The 17,011-nt window shown below is 44.0% G+C and overlaps 2 protein-coding genes across 5 annotated transcripts; one reads left to right on the forward strand and one right to left on the reverse strand.

Moving 5' to 3' along the window:
• Nucleotides 1-149: 149 nt before the first annotated feature.
• On the reverse strand, nt 150-9,369 carry LOC128727653 (ethanolamine-phosphate cytidylyltransferase). Of its 4 annotated transcripts, none has more exons than XM_053821589.1 (7): nt 9,258-9,369; nt 5,472-5,609; nt 3,681-3,793; nt 2,874-2,940; nt 2,687-2,799; nt 1,694-2,158; nt 150-1,619 (listed from the first exon to the last, which is right to left on the reverse strand). In XM_053821589.1, exons 1-7 carry the CDS (start codon nt 9,323-9,325, stop codon nt 1,474-1,476), a joined length of 1,110 nt encoding a protein of 369 aa, XP_053677564.1. In that variant the 5' UTR covers nt 9,326-9,369; the 3' UTR covers nt 150-1,473. The 4 variants fall into 4 exon arrangements, with proteins under 4 accessions (XP_053677564.1, XP_053677563.1, XP_053677561.1 ...); XM_053821588.1 differs by having other exon boundaries at nt 1,694-2,179; XM_053821586.1 differs by having other exon boundaries at nt 1,694-2,233.
• An 883-nt stretch (nt 9,370-10,252) lies between these two features.
• On the forward strand, nt 10,253-14,614 carry LOC128727374 (ectonucleoside triphosphate diphosphohydrolase 5). The gene is made up of 4 exons (XM_053821285.1): nt 10,253-10,359; nt 11,208-12,327; nt 12,393-12,556; nt 12,616-14,614. Exons 1-4 carry the CDS (start codon nt 10,324-10,326, stop codon nt 12,712-12,714), a joined length of 1,419 nt encoding a protein of 472 aa, XP_053677260.1. The 5' UTR covers nt 10,253-10,323; the 3' UTR covers nt 12,715-14,614.
• Nucleotides 14,615-17,011: the final 2,397 nt, after the last annotated feature.

A 17,011-nucleotide genomic window follows, 5' to 3' on the forward strand; every position in this document is an offset into this window, starting at 1 on the left:
GTTTTTTAGTAACTTTTTTATCAGCAACAATTCCCGAGCATCTACTGGTTGCGTAATATACGTTGATCGCAAAAAAGCACCTTTTTCGGATATAACGAAGCACGCAGCTAGTAATTACTATTGGGTTAAGTTTCAGTTACAATGTGGGTATATTTGGTTTGCTTCGCTGGAGTGTGTTCAAAAGTATGGATAGCACAATTCAATTTGATTTTATTTCTGAGCGCTAAGTTGCTGTTTTGTTTTAAGCTGAAGGATTTAACATAAACAAAAAATCCAAGCTCCATCGTCTCGTCTCAGTTCTCGGCGCACCTTTTACAGCACTACCATCCAAAAAACAATCTCATTCATGAGATCTCATTTGCCGCTTGATGCGTGCAACCTATTTACGAAGCGGTATATACAATAATATGATTTTGATTTATTTAAAGCGACTTCAAAATACCTTCCAATGCATTTCACATCCTATCCGCAAAAAGTGTTACGCCACTTTGCGCTCACGATGCAGCATTTGCAAGGAAAATTTCATTGGTAGGACAATTGCGGAAAATTGGCTTGATAAGTATTTTTTTCCATTAAATAGTCGTTGCAGCTCTTATCGGTTCCCTATAAAACCTTTGGCCAAGGGTTTAGCTTTATTATTTTACTGCACTCGCTTCAGTGCACACACAAAAACATTTTAATCAACCAATAATTTACTATCCTCGCACGATTGCAGCACGAGCCAGTGGGTCCTGCTAATTGATTGCACTGACTTATATCTCGCTACAAACTTCACACATACTACACCACACACAGGAAAAAGACATTACACAATCAATTCAGTTAAAAAGAAAACATCTTCTACAAAACGAACCCGTGTTTTTGCTACTAAAACGCTTACTTTTCTTGTACATTGACGCCGCTAGTGGCGAAAACTGAGATTCTTTTCCACCATTCCCCGGCATTAGGCACATCGCACTTCACACTAGTTTTTGTGCTATTTGTGCTTTGTGCTAAAGCGCATATAGCCAATGCAGTGTATTACAGGTTTACTACAGTGAAAATAAAACAAACGACGTGTGTTTACATACATGTTAAAAACGATAAATAGCTAACAGAAATCTTGTTCGATAACAAACGGAATCTGAATTAAAATTGACATAAAACGACTCAAACCGAGGCTGTTAAGTATTTTGACGCGCCTGCTTGAGGCAAAAACTGTGTGTGTGTGTGCCATTTCTCATCTCTGACTCGTTCGTACAATCTTCTCATTAAACTAAAATCAAACAAATTAACAGGAATGATGCCTAACTATCGGCGTTTAAATATAGGTAAAACCAAGGCGACTGTGGAAATCACTTTCCGCTACAAGTCACCAATACAAACTGCTTATTGCCGCCCACGGAACAGGGCGCGCTGAGATGGTGTTTAAAATAAATGTAGACTTGAAATTTGAACTCTAGATACTCCCTATTCATCGTCACCATCTACGGGTCAACCGGATTTTTGAGCAAGCTTAACTTTCTGCATAGCCTCGTACACCTCAATCTCCTTCTTCTCTTTCTTTTTGTTGCGCTGCTCAAACTCCAGCCGATGCCTGATGATTCTTTCTACAATATCTTCCGTTGTAATGGTGTTTCCTACAATTGACAAATCAAGCAGTATGATTAGATCCAGAATTGAGCTTTTCCAGCAGCAGTCCAGTGGCGCTTACCTGAATCGATGAGCACGAACTTGCCCATCTGTTTGGGAATCGCGTATGGATCGATATTGCCGACATCCAGCGCTATATGAGTCTGCCCATGGCATACCAGTCCCACGTTGAAGTGTTCCATTAAATCGGCCGTCACCGAGTAGGGCGCACCGATAACCACCTCGTTGACATACTTGCAGGCCAGCACACTGAGCACTCGTTCGTGCAGGTTCATGATTGGATAGTTGCCTCCCTTGTACTGATTGACTATTGGATCCGTGTGTAGCCCCACAATCAGGTAGTCGCCATGTTCTTTGGCTTTTTCCAAAAAGTCGAGATGCCCAACGTGGAAGAGATCGAATGCACCGGCTACGTACACGATCTTGTCCGTCGGCTTCGGTGCCTTGCCATCGCTGAATTGTATGATTTTTTGGGTCGTCGGCAGGAACTGAGAGCAGCCAGTCCATGGGCTACGGGCCGTGTGGTCTTGGCCGAGCTGCGACGAGCCTGTGGTTACGAATTTTTCTTTATTATACCTCTCCAGCAATTCATCGATAGCTTCTACATTACAAGGCAGTGAGATAGACGTGGGATTTTGGAGAAACAGAACAGAAGGGTAAATAAAGCACATGCATAAGTGAGGCTTGGGAGTTAGGATCGGTTAGAATGGCATTATTTACGGAAATATTAATGATTATGAAATGAAGAAACGAACGAATCAAAGTAGAAGACGTTAGAAAAGAAAAACCAACAAGGATTGATCAATAAGTAAAGCACAATCCATGCTATAGGCTCTCACACGACGGAGAACGAGTAAAGAGGCCCATGGTTAGGTTGACAAAAACCGAAAGCCTCCGTAAGCTGAGACTTGCATCGGATACATAAAATGCAAATAGAATGTGTAGCGGATCGGCAAATACTTTTAACTAAAGATACAGAGCAGCAAAGGGATAAAGATCACACGGCAGCGAAACAAACAAGCTCTCGATCGAGTATGTGGAGATGAATATTTACCAGCTTTCTCAACCTCATATTCCTTATCACCTTGCTTGAAATGGTTTTTCGTCAGAAGAAGCATTCTTCCGACAAGATCCGTCGTAGAGACGCCGGCCGTCCTCGATACTTCCCTGTGAAAATGTGTTTAAAACATGGGTTTAGTAGTGCTATAGCGCACAGCTGCATTGGAATGCTCGTTACATACTTGTATCGTAGCGCTTTTTTTACCAGATGGTAGGTATCCACTCCATCAGCTGTCAAGGTGATATCATCTGCAAACAAAGAAACACACGGTTACATTTCTGTTCAGCATCTCAAGCATGCTTTGTATAACCCAATGCGCTTTAACTTATGAAAGGCACTGTTTCAACAGAGCAATGAAAGTGAGTCACTGCTATTGAAAAAAAACTTGTCAGTACTGTGTGCCAATATCATGCATCAACCGTAGAAAATCCATACTCGATTGATATTCCTCGTTGTCCAGAGTTCACTTATTGCAAATCAATCAATCAACTGATGCGGTCAAAATAGCATCATGTTATAATTGTGGAACAGCCCGTAGTAAACAATCCTCTACTGATTAAAGGTCAGTGCTATTTTGAACGCTCGCACTGGACTCATTCGGAAGTGACTACCCTCATGGGTCATTTTGCGCTCATCAATTGAAATCGATACGTTCAATCGAGCACTCTACGCAGATTTTTAAAAAGCGGACAGTCTTGCAAGGATGTGATCCCGGATCCGCTAGAAACGGTGTTTTGTGTCTATCGGCGTGCTCGAGCTGATAACGTACAGGCTGGTCCGACAACATCACACCACCCAAGATTGGGGTTGATGATAGCGACGTTAGGTCAGCCGAGCAACTATCGCTACGGCAACCTACCCAGACCTCTATGAAAAAAACAGCATGCGTTTGTTCAGGTTCATTTGTATTGTTCAATCTGGTTCTCTGCCGGATTTCCAATACCCTTTTTTCGTAGCAAATACCATGCATATTCTTCCAAACACTTACCTCCATGCACGCAAAAATCGCAGTCATATTTATCCAGAGTTTCCAGTGTTGTCACGTAGGGTGCATCCTCGACGACTTCATCAACCCATTTTATACCACGAACCATTTTGTATCTACGGCGATTAAAGGTATATAACTGTTAGTAGGAGTATAAAACACCCAATACGACTATTGAACATACAAATCTATAGTTATTATTTTCACTGTTCTCCAAAAAGATAGTATGTGTTTTTTGCTGCGAGTTTAACAACTTATCGAATTAGTTTCAATATGATTTCAGAAAGACAGATGTTTCACACCCAGCATTTGAATGAAACAGAAAAAAAACCTATCCATATTGCATTTTTGAAATAATATCGCCCAGGAGATATAATTTTTTTACTATTGTGTATACATTATACATGATCCTATAGTTTAATAAGAAAGTTAGTAATTTTGGAGCATAATAAACATTTGTCATTGAACATAAAGCTCAATATTATAGATCACCTAAAATGCACATGCATCTTTTATCGAACATTAGACAATTAAATCAACAAACAATCTGCGAAATGCGCACTCCATTGGAGTAGTTTTAATTTTGCTTTTTTTTTGCATCAACGGGTACAATACTCCGGAACAGGCGGCAACTCTTGATAGCATAGCTACTATGCGATACTTTACCGTGTTGCCCCTGATAAGAAATGGCCCTGCTCAACCTCCCCAGTTGCTGCTCTCTGAAGCAAATTCCTGTCTGGGAGAGGAAAGAAAAAAAAAGCCTGACGGACATAAAATTGTACGCGAGAATCGCTTCATGCCGCCTGTCCACGTCAGTTCTCTCGCTATCTCAGTGTACAACGTTTGCGGCATGCCAGAGGGAGTTTTTGCGATCTGAAATGCCTCCAGCAGGCAAGCCATAGTCGTTCGATTGCGTTCCAAAGTTCGCTTTCATGACGGCCTTTCAATGAACTCCTGCAATCGAGTACCAATGCGCGACCTGAATTGCCGGTGAGGACGCGTACGACGCTCACCATTGCTCAGCAACATCAGCGCCTTGAGGGCCACGTTTAGAAGCCAAGTTTGGCAATTTCAGCTAACATTAATTTTGTACCATTTGTACTCGAGCCAAGAAGTGAGCTTAATGTAAAAGACAGTTGGTAACAATAGCAGCAAATAGCAAAATAACTGCCCAACGCTCATCCAAAGTTTGTGCTGGTTAATTCACTCATAGCAACTTCCGTAAGTGTAATCTACTGTCTTGAAATGATTATCGGAGCCTTGGGGTGTAACGTCAGAAGGTCGTCTGTACGAAAAAAAAAGAATCTCTAAGACATTTAATGATTTGCTGGCTTGCTCTGTCGCTCTCATTTACATTTATTATTTTTAAAACATACTGCCTGGAAAAGCTTGATAAACGTTGGCGGTTTGAAAAGGGGGATGAAGAATTGCGCACGTCATCGGCGTACGGCACTGACCCGGTGTGAGGGATAAGACGAGTGGCGTGACACTTGCGTAATCGAACGAATCGGATTAGATAAAGTTAGGCCCTCTCTCCCTAGCATTAACAGAGGCCCTTATTGTCGCAATCGCCGTCGCGTGGTCCAGTTTCGGAGGTCAAAACCGAATCAAATCATAATTTTATTTTGAATGATCCTACGGAAGGACACTACCTCGTTTAACAAAAAATTGATAGTTATTTGCTTTACACCGGTTGACTCTTATATTAATCTCTAGCGAACAGCTCAACACAAAACTACAACGCTTTTTAGCTGAATAAAAACAACAAACAAAGGAAGGAATGTTAATGCATACCGTTCTTCCTGAGTAAATACTGGTGGGCCTTTGTTTTTCGTTATGTCTTCATCGTTATGTATTCCAACTATTAGTTTTTGACCAAGGGCCTTCGCCTGACGCAGAGAATTCGCATGACCGAAGTGGACCATATCGTAGCTGTAAAAGAAAGATGTAGTCATTAGAATATTACGTATAAGATATATACCACTGTACATATGTCATAAAAATGTATATATTGTTGCATAGATAACATAAAAAAGCCATTATTATGCAGACAATTGTCGTATTTTCGTTCAATATGTTCGTTTAATCTTTCTTCACAAACACACGTGGTAATGCTATTTTGCAGACCGCAGTCAAGTATTGCAGGAACGAAAGAATCAGAAAAATAGAACAAGCACCAACGCCAATATGACGGCCTGGGGACACATGCGACTAGAAATAGCTGAAAAGAACGGTACCGTATCGGCTAGGCAGTGTCGTTAGGCAGACGTTATTTGCTAATTGCCAGCCGTCGAGGCTAGAAATGGTCTGAAACGTGTCAGGCTTAACGAACAATGTCAAAGAAATTAAGTAATGGCCACGAAACGGTGGGCTTGGGAAATGGAAAGGCTGTAAAAATGACACCGATGTAACACGGATCACGTATTCCATCACTTTCACGTAAAATAAACGGCGACAAGGTCAATTTGCCCATGTGTTCGCAACGTTCAGAACGAGACATTCTGTCCTTCGATAGCAATTATTAAATTAGGACGTTATTGAATAGCCTCTGGAAGATAACGGTTTTATCACTCTGGGACAGTAACCTTTATTAAGCTCAATATGTTTACATTTAGTTAAATTGCGTTTGTGACGTTAGAGATAAATATAAGAGATTCCCATCTAACATACAATAATTGTTTTTAATAAATATCACAAACCTTCTTTTGTAGAACATTGACCAGATGGAGAAACAATGATTGTAATCACAATTAGAGAACGAACGTATATAATTCGCTCAAGAATAGATATTGGATGGATATATTAGTCAAGGTACATAATATATGCCATTGTTCCAATGCATGCCACATTTCGTTTTGATACACAACAAGCCTAATTTGAACATTCTCCCTCCACTCAACCATTTTGCTTATCGTCTTATCGATAGTATGATTGTCTGCGATGAGTAAACGATCAGACACCAATCGGAGAACATCCGGAAGTAAACATTAGCACATCACCGGTACTACAGATAGCGTAAGGTGTAAGGGTGATGAGTAACCACATCCCCCGCTAGGACCAGTTTATCTTATCTTACAATACTGCTCGATTCTAATTAGCGTTACGACGCGACGCAATGAAAAACCAGTAACCACTGGGACCGGAGCGCGTGTCTCTACAACACACATTGAAGGCTATAGAGCCTCTGTCGGTCGTCTAGATGTCCCGCGCGTATTGATTGGCGACGCAATTGTAAATCTTTTCTAAGCAAGCTCTCAATGCGAGATTGCAGTCATTTAGTTCAATCAACTGAGAGGAAGTTTAATTTATAAGTAATTTACGGTTCCACGGGCTCGATGAACGATAGCAAATGTTCTGCTAGTTGTCAATGTACTGCGCTTTTCGATGTCTCGAAGGAAGAATCTTGTGTAAATTAAAAGATTTCATTTCCACGCTGCAGGTACATGGAGACAGACTTAGTTTATTCCACGAATACGATTGGTTCTTTAACCACCCTTGCTTACGAAGGTTACACGCTTCTGCGGGCGAAGTCAAGGTCCGTAAACAAACGGTGACCTTGACCTAGCGTATCCGCAACCGGTTTTATCCTAGTAATGCTCTGTATTACTAGGTAGCGTGGATTTAGATCGGCGGACTTTTCCGGCTCCCAACCGCTACCTTCAGCTACTTCTCACGATTTTCGCAACTAACGCATTCGTCTGGCGTCATCTGTTAAAACAGACGCGCGAATGCTGAAAATCAAGGGCACGCGAGCAAAAAGTACTGCATGCGGCACTGACACGCTCGCAACGTGATGGCGGCTCGCGCAAGGGGCCCGAAAAAAAAACCTGTTATCCTCGCTTCCTTCCTCTCTACCAGGGTGTGCGCGCGTGCATTCCTTCCATTCCCGCGTTATTCGCCGGCACGACGAAACGCAGAAAAGCGGGCATACGCATATACAAGAAATGCAATTGCGGTGTTGTTGGTGAGCGAATTTTTTTCTTCTCTTTTTTTTCGCTCCTTCATCTGTCAGTACACGTGCTCGTGGCTTGCCTATGGATGCTTTTGGATGAACGCATCTTCCCTACGCGATGATTGTTCGCGCTCCGAGTCTTGCGCACTTCGCACGTTTCCCTCGGACGTTAGAGCACACACGTGCGCGCGCGCGTATTTCGTCGATGACGTTACCACGCGAGAGCGCAGCTCGACGCTGATAGGCGTATGGCGTGAATCATACGATCGCGCGTGTAATGTTTTGATTAGTGCATCCCGTTTGGATGTCTGCGTTGCTCTTCAATCCAGCAACCGTGCGTCCACGGTTGACAGAAGGTTCCCGCGATGCCGAAATTGTTCATGCGCATGCTTTCGATTGGCGCCGGTGGTTGCCCCAAAGGGTTACTGCCGCTGACTGGCTTGATTGCGAGCCCTCGAACTGCTTGCTAGAGCAGAGAGGTTCATTCACCTAACCGTGTAGGGCTTCACATTCGAACCCGTTAGATTGTGGACTCGCCCATATTCATTCGAACCCAGGAAACGACGTTCCAAAGTCGTGCAGGGTCCGAAAGTCCAGTAACCGCCGCAATGCATTGTTGATAACCGACGTGTGTTGTTACACGGTTGCTCCAATTTAACGGTTTGCTGCACGCTTTTCCACTCGGCGTACCGGCGGCGCGTTGCCGATTCGAAACTGTAGCTGATTGCGGCGAGTTTCCGCTTTCTTCGTGCACTGGCGCACTGGTTGTAGCGTATGAGTTATTTAAAGCAGCGACCAGTGACTGATTAAGACCGTTGGTAAATTTTCTTTTCCTGAACAAAGAGAACCTGGCTCCTGGCGGAGATATGCTGCGAGGAATGATTGGCAAGAAAACCTCAGCCCAGTCACCGCTTTCGAGGGCTAATTTGTAGAACAAAGTTGTGTACAAAACGGAACTGAGTGGTCTATATCCATGGGAATGTGCAAGCAACCTGCAGCAGCCAGTGACGAGCTAACTGAATGACCCCGGTTCTCGAGCCTTTGTACGGTGATTGCATCAATGCACACTGCGGTTCCGTGTTGAACCCATTGCAACGAAGTTCTCGACGCGGTTGCGAAAGGTACACAGCACATGCACACACACAAACACACACACACAGAGTACCGGAGCACACCGATCTGGCCAAATGGAGGCAGACCGCCTTGTGTCAAGGTGAAGGGAAGGAAAAAAAACACACCAGCACGAATGAGGTCACTTTACAAACAGATGGGCTTTTTTTCTCCTTTAAATAAATCTACCGAAAGTGCACTCTATTTGGGAATTATGGTTGGCCAGCAAAAAAAAGGGCGTTTCTAAATTAGCCGATACCCAGCGTAAGTGCAACTAACACCACCTAGCGCCAACCAGCGATTTATGAGAAATAATTCTATTTTTGGACTACGGCCCTCGGTCAGCCTCAAGTACACTTCGTCCTAAGGTCACAGGGAAACCCCAAACAACGGTGTGTTGTGGGAAACGATTTTCCGAACGTTTTTTTTTCGTCCAATCGCAGCAACCATTGCATCAGCTAGCAGTCAGCAGGAGACTCGTCGTTGTTGCGGTAATCGAACAAATCCAATTAACTTACCATCCGTCGCACCAGACGCGGATTTCCTTCCCGGAATTTCCGTGCCCGTTCTCGGTTCTATTTTCCATGCTCGTACGATGGACACAATCGTATTACACGCACAAAAATTTGGGCGGATTTCTCGCGGACACTGGCGCTAATCAGTCGCTTCCCCGGGGACGTGGTCTTGCTGAAGCACAACCGTTTACCGAACGCACGATGGAATGAACCCGCCTGGCTGTAGGGCGACGGCTTTTATGAATGATTACTTCAAGTTGATAAGCAACGCCAATCGTCGTCGGGGCCGCGTTTGATTCACGGATTTGGTGCCAAGCGATTAAGAAACCGCTAGAACCGGCGCACTTTTTCTTCTTACGGGCACTTTGCTGCTGCAGCACTTGCTGTTTGAAAGAGGCAATCGGATGCGGTTTCGCTGCACTTCGATCGGTACGGATTGGAGCGCGATTTTTTCACAGTTTGGGATGCGGCTCGTTCAACGTTTTCGAGGAAATTGGTTTTGCATCTATGCGCTAGCAAAGTGGAAACTTTTTGTGCCTTTTTCTAATGCCTTCTGCGATGACAGCTGGCAGCGATGCAAAAACTTAGAGGAGTGGCTAAGTAGTGGAACTGTCGTTACCGTACTGTAAACAGAGAGCGTGCCTGTCGAATCAAAACCGTTCAAATCTGGTTGTCAAAGTGCTACTGTTAGCCAAAGCATTCGCACATGTTCAAAAGTACGCATTAAATACCAATAAATTGCCTACAAACTGAGCAAATATTCGATTCAATGTCATGAAAAACATATAATGCGTTTCTATATATTACTCTTCTAACGTTGCTGCTACTCTTGCTAGCTGAATGGCTCGATAAGAATATAGCCGATTTTTTCCCCGTTGACAGTCGGTGGCTAAAACTGTAGCACACACTGTCGAACGGGCTGTTTTTCCAAGAGCCCTTAGCGCCGAGAGAGAACCGTCGTCTCGTTTTCGTTTGGTTCGTCGTACACTTCAGGCGGGGGCTGCCTTAACTCGTTGCCGTTTGTGTCTTGTTGTTTTAGCTCTTTTACCGGCCAGAAACTGTAATCAAAATGCCGACGGCGAATCAAAATTTGCGAACCCGGAAGGTAAGAGTGCATATCCTCGTTTGACAGTGGTGCAGGTTTTTTTTTGCTCTCGAAAGAACTGCGATTGCTCGGTTCAAAACTCGGTTACATAGTGAGGAAACGTCAAAACGCTGAGTAGTCGTAATGTAAGCTTCGCACGCGTATTGAGAGAGTTTTCCGGGGAAACATTTTTCCTCAACGTCCTATTTTTGGTTGTAATAAACATCCATTCGCGGTCGAGTGCTCGACAGTTTTAACCGGCTAGTGGCAGCGAAAGTAGACGCATTTTTATTACCTCAATGGTGTTGCCGCGGTCGATTGGGTGGTGGAGTGGTTTTACGTAAATTTTCCACCACATCGCCATTGCTGGGAAGCGGAAACAACACCAGTTGGATGCTGCAACAGGCTGACGCGTTCGACGGTGGTCAATTGTATGCATTCGACGGATTGGGTGTTGTCTACTGGATGCAAAGAAAAACAATGCAGCAAGCGGACAATAGGGGGTTATATTTTTTGTTGAATTTTAGATAAGATAAACCCCACTTTGCTGTCCGATCACCAGCCACGAGAAGATGGGCTTCGAATACGAACTGGTAAGGGATGGTCTGCAAATATTTACACAGGCACCAGTAGGAAGCTATTTGGAGTGATTATTTGAGACGCGACGTTGTCTTTGCCACTGCTATGATCGCCATATCAATGATGACGCGACAAACGCGATGATTAGGCAACTTCGTCAATTACATGAGTTGCAAGTTTTATTGGAGAAGTTTACGCTCAAGCTTCTAGCCCTTTTTGCGCGATGGTGTTTGTTCGCAAATGAACGTTACGGCTAATGTTTTTTTTTCTCGCTTCAACAACCTTTGCAGCTACAACAGCAAGACTCATCGGAACGCACACAACCTCCTGCCGGATCGCGCCGAAAGGGCCCCAGTGGGTCGAAGGGATCGCCGACTGGAAGTAATCTACGATTTTCGTTCATCTGCCTCGTTATATGTGCCTCGATGCTTATATTCCTGCTCGGTGCGTACACCGATTCGTTTCATCCGATCATCGACGGTATCGCCGGGAAGCTTGGTTACCATGAAAAAATCTATGCCGTCGTGATCGATGCCGGTTCAACCGGCAGCCGGGTGTTGGCGTTCGAGTTTCACCATGGCTACCTTGATGGTCGGCTCGTGTTAGACTATGAGTTGTTTCAACAGTCGAAACCGGGACTGTCAGCGTTCGCCGAAAGACCCGCGGATGGAGCAGCTAGCATTGACAAGCTGTTGGATCAGGCTAGGAACGTCGTGCCAAAAGAGAAGCGATCCCAAACCCCACTGGTGTTAAAGGCAACTGCCGGCTTGCGGCTACTGAAGCCGGATCAGGCAGAAGCACTGTTGGTCGCGTGTCGCGAGCTGTTCAAATCGTCCGGTTTCCTGGTGAACGAGAAAGCTGTGGAGATAATGGACGGCACGGATGAGGGTATCTTTTCCTGGTTTACGGTGAACTTCTTGCTGGGTAAGCTGAACGGCCGGAACACGGTGGCTGCGCTTGATTTGGGTGGCGGCAGCACGCAGGTGACATTCGCACCGAGGGATGTATCGCAAACCCCGCTTTACAAGGGGTTCATGCATCGCGTCCCAACGTTCAACTCGTACGTCGAGGTGTTCACCAATAGCTATCTCGGTGCTGGACTGCACGCGGTACGGCATGCCGTATTCACGCACAAGGCTGCCGAGAACGAAACGAAGCTGGTGAGCGAGTGTGTCAATCCGATCATACACGACAAGCTGTTCCGGTACGGTACGGGCCAGTACTACATCACCGGCAAGGACAATCCGAAGGCCACGGCTGAAAACCCCGTCGTAGATTACGAGCTGTGCGCGTCGGTTGTTAAGCAAAAGCTTATGCCGACACTTAAACCGAAGCCGGTTACTCTGAAGCAGCACGAAATTTCCGCCTTTAGCTACTTCTTTGATCGTGCCATCGAAACGGGGCTTGTTGGTAAGTCTGCGAATGTTTTGGTGCCGTCAAATTGATGCTTATTTGGTCATATCGCTTCATTCCAGATCCGATGCAGGGTGGGGAAACGACAGTCGGCGATTTTGTCAGCAAATCCCGCGAGGTGTGTGCCGAAGCAAACGCAGATCAACCGTTTATGTGCGTTGATCTAGTGTTTATTTCGACTCTGCTCGAAGAAGGCTACGGGTTAAAGGCCAAGACACCGCTGAAGGTATGTTCCGGTAGGTTTTGATTTGAAACAAATGACCCAACAGTATTTTGCCGTTTTAGTTGTACAAAAAAATCGACGGGCATGAAATATCATGGGCGTTAGGCTGCGCTTACAACATCTTGACGAGTCGCGAAAACGCGAAGAGCCAACACCAGTAAACCCAGAGGAGAGCAGCCGCGCAACAATCAATCGAAGAGAAGAGCAGAAAGTAATTTTCTGTGCTGAAATAGTTCCACCAAATTGGAATCTTATGACGAACATCGAGGATGTAATCAGGAAAACTTTTACAAACCGGACCAGCTGAGATGCAGTTGAAAAGAGATCACCTAAGATGTGCTGCCAACGAAGCAAGCGAATCAATTTCAAATTCCTCAAACAGAAGGAATGATAACGTAGAAGGAAGGTTGGATGATTTTAAGCAAGTTAGTTTGAAGCCGCAGCAGAAACATGTAGTAAAGAAAGCATAAAATACTTGTCTCAATAATTCAACAACGATAGCACACGTCCCCCAATTCTTGTTAATGCTAGACAAATCCAACCGTATCAGGGAAACGATAGCGCACATCAGGAATCGGTGAAACTGAATACTGCGTTCATGTTTATGAGCGAGATTCGAAAACCGCACATATACGACGGCCCGCCGGAATAGCAAGCATTCGAAAGACAGAACTATTTTTTTAAATATGCAAACAAAGGAAATCCCCCTGCCAATCTAGGGTCACTTATAAAGGGGTACATTTTTGGTATGTTTACAAAAAAAAAGAAAATGTAGTCTTAACTGTAAGCGAAGAGAGCCGAAACGGATAGAGGAAGGTAACAAGGAAGCGATTTTGTTTCTACCGTTGCCTGAAAGGAAGATTTTAAAGGAATCGCCCCAACGCTTTTCCAAAACCGTAACTATATCCAACATGTGCCTTTTTTCTATAGAAACGACGGTATCAGCGTATAAGATCGATAGGGAAAACAGATCCAGCAGGAAGAGATCACACATCGGTAACACCATCTAAAGGCTAGCAGCAATTATCGTACACATTACTAACACTTAACAATGCACCGACCACCGCAATTCCGTAGCTGTCGATAGTTACTAAACGAACGTAGTGAAAGCAGTAGGTTATAGTCGCAACAAGCCCCAAAGGGGCGGATACCATTAAAGACTAGCAAAAAGCAATTGACATGTGAGCGTTAGAATCATTAATTGCACCAAGCTGATGTCCTGCATCCCCATCAAACTGCACAACGATCATTCGCGTGTATCAAGTCGCACGTGTGTGTGGATCCGTGTAGTATCAGCCGTGATATTTTAGTCTTGATTTGTTGTTGATGTTGTTGCTGTTGTTGTTTAGATCTAGGACGAAAAGGCACGCGATCGGGTGACCGAGAGATCGAGTGTTTGTGAGAATAGAGTAGCAAAAGAGGGTAGTTTACGTAGCATAGCTAATTGTGTGAGTCAGTGTGAGTTTTTGTGTGTTTGTGCCATGAGCACATACTGTCCGTGCACCTCTTCACATTCCCTCCCCATTCCCATCCCGAGGCTGGTAGAGAGTGGACACGTTCCACAGGATGTGTGACACTCGGAAGAAAAAGAATGAACGAACTTTCATACACCCTTCGGCACTGCACCTAATTGTTCACCGTGTATTCCAATCCGCCTAGCACACACTTACTGCACGAAAATGCCACCCCAGCACGCAATCTCCATTGACACCAAATAATCTGTAGATGTGGATCGCGGGTAGCTTTGACGTTAGAAACGTGGTACCGCTTGATGTAGTAGTTCAGAAACACAGCATAGAAGGAATTATTTTAACTTAAAACGAAACAATGCAGCTGGTATTTGGAAAGCGCTTCAAACAATACAAAACGCGTTCAGAAAGTGCGTGAAGAGAACATCGATACAAAGGAAGTGAACGTCGACTGCGAAGCACTTTACACGAAATTCAACTATCCTTTTTTTGTGAGAGCAATCAGTCTAGGACTATAGTTTTGTATTCGTAATGCAGATGCAAATTGTTGCATATACTGATACCACTAATAAAGAGACCTCAGGATAGTTGGGTGCCGAAAAATGAGCTGATGTTGTGCGAATGGTTCCAATGTTGCTAGCATTTTAATCAATTTCAATTTTCTGTTCAAGCTTTGTTGGGCTCGTGACTACAAGATGCTTAGCAGATTCCGTATCCGCCTCGTGCAGTAATTGGCCAAAGCGCAGAGGAGAACAAAACTCCCTAGGAATTTAATAAACTCCCACGGTTGCAAACGTTTCCATGAAGCAAAGGACACTTCATTCGGCATGCGATGCAGCAGCAGCGCACAAAAAGGAAAATCGTCCGGGTGGAGGTGTACAGAACAGCGATACTTCTGGCATGTTTTACTTTTTAGTTTCCACGGTTAATCGAGCTATCGAGGTGCACCGTTGTGTGTATGTGTGTGTGTGTGCTGATAATGGGCGTAGAATAGCTTCAACATCCGCCCACGGCACCAATGGGGGCAAGTGAATCGAAGAAAAATGTGATTATAAGCGTATGCCGTTCGTTTTGGCTCGTGCAACCTATCCCCGGTGGCGGGTGCCAGGCTAAGAGAAAATGCCATGAATCCGAATGGTACACCTGGCAGCGAGAAAAGCGACTGAATGGGACCGAAATTGGATAGCACAGCGGTGGTGAGCTGGCGGCTTGGAGTGTGGGTGGGTTTTGCTCGCTTCTCGTAGCATTAAATTCTCATTTCTTTCAATTTTCAATGGCAGCGCGCAATGTGTCATCGTGTGGCATGTGCGCACACCGTTGGGCATGGGATTTGGCTTTCCCGAGCTAGGAAACGTTGCAGAAAAAGCCATTGAAAGTTGCCCTGGGTTGGTTGGACGACTTGTGGAAATGTGGTGGAAAGATGAACCGAATGTAAGGGAGAAGGATCGTTTTCGATCTTTGAAATTACGCTCATTTCGCCGGGTTGTGAGTGCCAAATTTTGGGCCAAATTAAGGACAACCATATCGCAGTCGAGTAAATTCTAAATTCATTTGCCTGCTGGAAGAGGACACTTTTGAACAAGACTACCAAAGAAACATTCATTCTATTAATAAAGATTATGTTACTACTGAAGCGAATGCTGTTTTAAAAATATAACATCTTCACAAAGAGATATTGTCCAACGAATTTTCAATGAATGTGGCACAATACGTCAACTGAACAATATCAGTTTACGTTAGAAACAATAACGATTTCTATGTTTCTATGTTCTGGCATTTGTTGTACATTTTGAGTGAAAAAATGGTTGAAAGCGAGTTTTTAAAGGCGAATATTCTCATCATATCATATTGTTTAATGAATTTATCAATAAAACAAGGCTGAAAGGGATTTCAAGTATGTTGACTAAAAAGCACTGTAGTTGTGATTTTCTTTTACTGTAAAACTGTCGCAAAAAATAAACGAACACCCACTGCTGTTGAAGCGGCATTTCTTTCTCACAGAATGAATAGAACCGTTGCTTTTGTTGGCGTAAAAGGGGGTTTTAATAATTATTTTTCATCATCATACCTTCGACGGTCGGTATGAAGAATGTTCTTCATTGATGTCACATCTAGCGGTTGGTGTAAAATGATGCTTTTTCTATGAGCGCCAAATGGAATAAAACGGAAACAAGTAAAATATTGTTGAGTTTGCTTCCTTAACGAGTCATATCGGAGAGGTACGAAAGAAAACACGACACGAAGCATTAATAGCCCACATTTGGCCATTCCTTACAAAATGTTCACAGGTTGACGGCGTAATAATTTTCATTCAATATTTTTTTACTAAACATATAAATAATATTAATAAAAAACTTCCATTCAAAAAAGAGTGACGATAAATTGTAATTGAAAAGAACTTCCTCCAATGTGATAAAATGAAAGAAAGAGAGAGAGAGAGAGAGAGAGAGAAGAAGAAAAAAGATGGTAGAAAAGAATTTTCTTTTATTTGTATAAAGTACAAACGGAAGGAGATAAACAAATATACGACATAGAAAAATGAATTAAATGCACCGGCAACGCCTGCTACGCCTCTCGTGGAACGTTTTCCATTCGCTGTTCGGTTCGCCTGCTTGGCTGTCGGACTGTCTGTCTGTTTAATTTAATTTATAGCTTCCTATTGATTTTACTCCCCGTTACCTGCACTGCTAGTCGCCATTTTTTTTCCGTTTCCCTGTAGTCTACATTTTTCCCCTTGCTAGCGTGCTTTTTTTTTGCTGCTTTTATTTCTCCCGAAGAAGCGTTGCAGCTGTGTTTTATCTTTTTCTTTTCCATGTGCACCGCTGGTAGAACGGCTAGGGCGGACGCAAAAAAGCAGACAAATTCAAACTCGAGCCTCGAACCACTCGTGCACATTGCAGGAGCAGCTTTTATGGTTCGCTTTCCTGCTCTTGCGTTGCGACCAAATCGAACGGCAAAAGGATGTAACTATGCGCGTTGCGGATCGCGA

This window comes from Anopheles nili, chromosome 3, assembly GCF_943737925.1.
Source record: "Anopheles nili chromosome 3, idAnoNiliSN_F5_01, whole genome shotgun sequence".
Lineage (NCBI taxonomy): Eukaryota > Metazoa > Arthropoda > Insecta > Diptera > Culicidae > Anopheles > Anopheles nili.

Bases quoted from the DNA above. Each gene is read 5' to 3' on its own strand.
- LOC128727374 (XM_053821285.1), top strand. From the start codon at position 10,324: ATGCCGACGGCGAATCAAAATTTGCGAACCCGGAAG. The intron at 10,360-11,207 runs GTAAGAGTGCAT...CAACCTTTGCAG, and splicing joins AAAATTTGCGAACCCGGAAG to CTACAACAGCAAGACTCATC. The intron at 12,557-12,615 runs GTATGTTCCGGT...TTGCCGTTTTAG, and splicing joins AGGCCAAGACACCGCTGAAG to TTGTACAAAAAAATCGACGG.
- LOC128727653 (XM_053821586.1), bottom strand. From the start codon at position 9,325: ATGGAAAATAGAACCGAGAACGGGCACGGAAATTCCGGGAAGGAAATC. The intron at 5,610-9,257 runs GTAAGTTAATTG...TTTCTTTTACAG, and splicing joins CGCGTCTGGTGCGACGGATG to CTACGATATGGTCCACTTCG. The intron at 2,234-2,686 runs GTAAATATTCAT...CTTGTAATGTAG, and splicing joins ATATGAGGTTGAGAAAGCTG to AAGCTATCGATGAATTGCTG.